Genomic DNA, 5,462 nt, shown 5'->3' with positions numbered 1-5,462 from the left:
AGTGTTGCAAGATTTACTTTGGCATGACAAACGGTGACATATAATTTGAATCTTTAAACTTAGACACTTTAGACAATTGTAACATAAAAGTAGGTCGAAATTTTTTACAATATAACCAAACATACCCTTAAAAACTTTCGTTTGCATATGAACTGAAGGAGATTAAAAGAATTAAATCTTTTTTAACTAGAAATGAATTTAATCTTCTTCGATCTCAACCGAACAAGCTCGGTTGTCCGGACGCGAAAGCCACACACGCACACGCCTCGCTACCAGAAAATTCTTTCTTGCCCAGGGGAACGGGCACAGCATAGGGCCAGCAGCCAGCAGCCAGGCTCCCGGTCGAAATTCCCCAGCCCCTCCGCACCGCGTCCGCGTCCCCCGTGCAGCTGCCCACCCCCTACCCCACCGGCACCACCGACCACCGTGTCCGCCGCCTTCCCTTCGCCTCCCCCAACCCCGCGGCTGACCAGCGCCATGCGCATCCGCCGGTACGCCGCGCGCCTCCTCTCCTCCACCTCCCCCGGCTCCGCCGCTACCGCCGCCCCCTCCTCGCCGCCGCGGCCGCCCGCCGCATCCTGGCTCCACACCGACGACGACGACTGCTGCGCCTTCTGCGAGCTCAGCCGCCCAGCCTCGCAGGTTACTCGATGCCCTCCCCCTCCCCTATCGCTGCATTATTCGCTCGCATCGCCGTGAAGGGGCGCTTTTACTTCTTCGGGATGGGGTTGTAACAGTGGGGGTGTTCCCCGGAATCGCAGGAGGGCCTGGATGCCATCAAGCACAAAGGGTACATTGCCGACCGGGTGCTGGAATCCGTTGTCAGGGCCGACGAGCGCGTCGGCCTACCCGAGCGACCGCCTGTTCCCGAAGGTTCGCACTGTATCCCGTTCAAAATATCAATTGCATTTGCGGGGCTAACACCGTGATAAATGCTAATGCAATAACTTACTTTCCCTTTTGGTGTTCTTTGGACGATTTCAGTTAAAAAATGCAAGATTGATCATGTACCTCCTGTGAATAAAGCTTGTGTGGGACTGCAAGTTGTGAAACTTGCCGCGAAACCGGAAGGTGCTGCTCCTGCTAGTGAAGATGCTGCTGATCCTGCAACTAAAGCTGGTGTTTTTGTTGTCAATGATGCTGCTATTGAGCAGGGAGTTAAATGTATAGCTTCTCTCTCAGGTGGTGCCTCCAAGATGGAGGTTACAGTGGAGAATTCTCTTGCAAATGGACCGACCACTGAATTAGAAGTTTCCAATTCTCTTGCAAATGGACCGACCACTGAATTAGGAGTTTCCAAGGGCACGTCCCTTGCTAATGAATCGGCTGATCTGCCAGGGGTTACATGCATTATGCCAGAAGTTACAGACAAACCTGTTACTGATCTAGGGGTTATAAGCACCGTGGTGGAAGTTAGTGATACAGGTCCTGTCGTTCATGAAACTACTGAACTGGAATCTGCAGGGGAGGATTATATTGCTAGTGAAGCCACTGCTGAACCAGAAGATGCTGGTAGAGCTTCTTGCAATGTAGATGACACTGCTGCTTTAGATGAGCCACAGCCGCCTAACTGTGATCTGTACTTAGGCAATGTGCAGGATGGAAATGCTATAGATACTGTTACCAGTACACTGCAGCCTTCTCGATGTGATGCTGCAGAAGGTGGTGGTTCTGTGAATTTCACAACCAATATTCCTGTTAGAGCCAGAGGACCAACCTTTAAGGGAGGAGTGCTGAAGGATAAATCTGTTGCACCCAGTGTTTTACTTGTATTGGACGTATTGACTAGAAGCATTGGTAAATCAGGGAGAACAGATGTTATTTGTTATGCTAGGCGAACAGGTAAGAGGAAGGCAGAGCTGCTGAAGGTAAAGAAGGAAAATATTGACTTAGAAGATGGTGTTATATGTGAGAAAGAGGAGACACTGGTGAGCACTGATCGTTGTGAATGTGTCTTGTCAACAGCTGGGTCCATAGATGTTAAACTTGCCGACATAAAGAAAGACCTTATGGATAATTCCGCTGTAGGCAAGGTTAAAAAGATGAAGAGAAATAGATTTGAATGTAATATTGATTACTGCCACATGGTGTTCAAGACAGAAGCTGAGCTTGCTGTCCACAAGAAGAACATGTGCACGGTCAGTTCATGCAGCAGACATTTCAGATCCCACAGATACCTGAGGCGCCACCAGAGTGCACACAACGATGATATGCCTTACAAGTGCCCATGGGATGGTTGTAATATGGCTTTCAAGTGGTCATGGGATCGGGCTGAGCATTTCAAGGTCCATGCTGGGGCCAAGCCTTACAAATGCACGACGCCTGGGTGCAGCAAAATATTTAAGTTTGTTTCAGATTTCACCCGGCATAGGAGGAGGTGCAAACCTCAGAGGTAAAAGCTTGCTTGATACTACAGAATTAGGATAATAGTGAAGTTTGTGCTTGCTACAGACCTACAGTAGATGTTTTTTATTTGCTAGGAGATCCATCGTGCAACTGTTCTGACAACTTATAGTGGGACTGTCTGTTTCTTTGTTGAGGAAAATGCTAAAATCGTTAGCTTAGAAACTCGAGTTTCTCAAAATGTATGTACATTTGCGGAAGGTAGTTGTGCACTGGTTCTGGTTATGATCGCGCTGTATCGGATCTGAGACTTAGAGCTGTAAATGGGAAGGTATTATTTATTTTATTTTGTTTCAACATAATATTCCATACTTATTTATCTACTTGGATTAACATGAGTGCACCAAAGTACAAGTGTACAACACAAGGTTACTCTATTTTGATTACTCAACAACTTACATATACATTCATCTCATCATCTTTATGCTCTCAAGGGATGCAATCTCATATTTTTAAATAATGTGTCATGTTGTTTGCAATTTTGTATCACGTGGTTGTACAGAGGAAGCTAAATCACAATCCGTTGAACTCTGTTCAATCATTTACTAATGTGCTGTGTTCATTGTCATGTCAAGCTCACATTCTTCTATTTTAGGTGTCTCTTCTATGCATTCCAAGAAGAATCCACTAAATATTATGTGACACTGTCAATTTGGAAATTACTATGGTAGGCTCTTAATACCTGAATTACTATCAAGCAAATGAGTTCCTTGACTGGGAAAGAAGTACTAGCCCTCAAATATAAATATTGAAGTATTAGGAATGGAATAATTAGGAGGATGCTGTATGATTTAATTTTAATGGCGAATCTTACTTCCTTAAATAGATATTATTGTAATAATTCAATGCACTGTTTAGATTTGCACTAGATTGTAAAAGTGAATGCAATGTTGAGCCTTTGCTACATAAGCTAATAAGCACCTTTTGTAGTTGTTCGTCTTTACCAAGGAAAAAAGGTTAGTATTCTTTCCTCCAAAAAAGATGTCTGTCAAACAAAAGAAAGTGCAACTACTTCTCGACTCTGGGGTCCTATGGTATATCTGGTTGTTGTATATTGACATTTTTTGCATGTTAGTTGCAATTTGCTCTCAGTTGCATTGGTCAGGTGTAGGGATTACATTATATACATCTCTAACCCTAATAGCCTAGTATTAAGTTGCATGCACCAACCAATTCAACCTAAAAGCTTAAGCTGATAGGAGGAGGTAGGCAGTTCACTTATATTATATTCCAACACTCCCTCTCACGCCGAGCCTCTTTTGGGTCTAAGACGTGAAAAGAGCGAACAACAATTATTTTATTTAATTGTGCTAACCAGGATTCGAAATCGAGACCTATGGCTCTGATACCATATTAAGTTGGTTATAGAAGGAGGTGGATAATTCACTTATATTATATTCCAACAGCTATATGGGCTGGGCTAGGCCCATAACACACACAACCACATAATAGCCACACAGTCTAACACACAACATACAATCTAGCACCATATAGTTGAAACTCTAGCCGCAACAGATGTTGAGACTGGACCGAAACTTTGAAAAAACTGAGGATGAAAGGTCATTGGTGAAGATGTCAGCAAACTGCGAGGTCGTCGGAATGTGAAGAATACGAATATCCTCAACGACAACACACTCACGGATGAAGTGAAGATCGATCTCAACATGCTTCATGTGTTGGTGCTGAATCGGGTTGACAGAGAGGTAGACAATGCTGACATTGTCGTAGTAGATAAATGTGCTCCTGGTGAGAGGGTCGTGAATCCTGGAGGCGTTGACTGAGCCAACATGCCTTAGCCACACCTTTGGCAACAACACAATACTTGGTCTCGGCGCTGGAGCGGGAGGCTACGAGATGACATTTGGAGGACCAAGAGATAAGGTTGTCTCCAAGAAACACAATGTAGCCAGAGGTGGACCTACAGGTGTTGGGACATCCCGCCCAATCAGTGTTGGTGTAAACAACCAGCTCGTGGGTAGAGGAGCGACGATGAAGAAGCATGTAGTCAAGTGTACCATGCAGATACTGGCGAGGAGGATGTCACAGAGAGGACAAAGCGGTCCATAGGACGAAGAACGCTAGTAGCCTGATGGGTCACCATCAGGTGGGCATGGCGAACCGTTGGCTCAGCACGAGAGCGAGGCGGTGCACCCTCTTGTGCATGTCGCTGGTAAACATGCACCGAGTAGGCAAAGTGAGGCAAAGCGGACGAGGCCACTGGTGACTCGATCGCAGTGGGTGAGGGCACGATCGATGACTTAAGGCCACGCGTGGCACAACGAGGGACATCGAGGCCGCACACGGCTTGGCCTGGGGCGTCGGGGCAGCCACATGTGGCATGGTGGAAGGCACCGGAGCCACATACGAAAGCTATGGAGGTGAACCTATAGGGGGAAGAGAGGTGGCTGCCAAGAGGGCTGAAAGGGAAATAGGCTTTAAACCTTTTCCTAAATGATTTTGGTGATTGAATGTCCAACACAAACAATTGGACTAATTAGTTTGCTCTAGATTATATGTTCTACAGGTGCCCAAGACTCAACATAAAACCAATAAAAAGAACAAGACAAAAGTCAAAAGAAAGGAGCAAAGGGGCAACCGAAGGCACCCCTGGTCTGGCGCACCGGACTGTCCGGTGTGCCACCGGACAGTGAACAGTACCTGTCCGGTGCACCAGGGAACTCAGACTCAAACTCGCCACCTTCGGGAAAGTCTGGGGCCGGCGCGCTATAATTCACCGGACTGTCCGGTGTACACCGGACAGTGTCCGGTGCTCCAACGGAACGCGGCCTCAGGAACTCGGCAGCCTCGGGATTTCACGAAGACTGCTCCGCTAAAATTCACCGGACTGTCCGGTGTGCACCGGACTGTCCGGTGTGCCAGCGGAGCAACGGTCATCTGTGCCCAACGGTCGACTCTGACAGTAAACAGTGCAGAACAGTACACGCGGCAGGAGTCAGAGCAGAGGATCAGAGAGGCACCGGACTGTCCGGTGTGCACCGGACTGTCCGGTGCCACATGAGGACAAAGCCTCCAACGGTCGACCAGCTCCAACCCCAACG

General features: G+C 47.1%; 1 protein-coding gene across 2 annotated transcripts; it reads left to right on the top strand.

Annotated features, from left to right (window-relative positions):
* Positions 1–277: 277 nt before the first annotated feature.
* LOC103631724 (Krueppel-like factor 12) lies at positions 278–3,342 on the top strand. 2 transcript variants are annotated; one of them, XM_008652865.4, is made up of 4 exons: positions 284–642; positions 762–873; positions 985–2,392; positions 2,999–3,342. In XM_008652865.4, exons 1-4 carry the CDS (start codon positions 478–480, stop codon positions 3,072–3,074), a joined length of 1,761 nt encoding a protein of 586 aa, XP_008651087.1. In that variant the 5' UTR covers positions 284–477; the 3' UTR covers positions 3,075–3,342. The 2 variants fall into 2 exon arrangements, with proteins under 2 accessions (XP_008651091.1, XP_008651087.1); XM_008652869.3 differs by lacking the exon at positions 2,999–3,342 and having other exon boundaries at positions 278–642; positions 985–2,722.
* The last annotated feature ends 2,120 nt before the right edge of the window (positions 3,343–5,462 follow it).

This window comes from Zea mays, chromosome 1, assembly GCF_902167145.1.
Source record: "Zea mays cultivar B73 chromosome 1, Zm-B73-REFERENCE-NAM-5.0, whole genome shotgun sequence".
Taxonomy (NCBI): Eukaryota; Viridiplantae; Streptophyta; class Magnoliopsida; order Poales; family Poaceae; genus Zea; species Zea mays.
Note: the sequence above shows the minus strand (reverse complement) of the source record. Positions and strands in the feature narration are given on the sequence as shown.

Bases quoted from the DNA above. Each gene is read 5' to 3' on its own strand.
- LOC103631724 (XM_008652865.4), top strand. From the start codon at position 478: ATGCGCATCCGCCGGTACGCCGCGCGCCTCCTCTCCTCCACCTCCCCC. The intron at 643-761 runs GTTACTCGATGC...CCGGAATCGCAG, and splicing joins TCAGCCGCCCAGCCTCGCAG to GAGGGCCTGGATGCCATCAA. The intron at 2,393-2,998 runs GTAAAAGCTTGC...CTTCTATTTTAG, and splicing joins AGGAGGTGCAAACCTCAGAG to GTGTCTCTTCTATGCATTCC.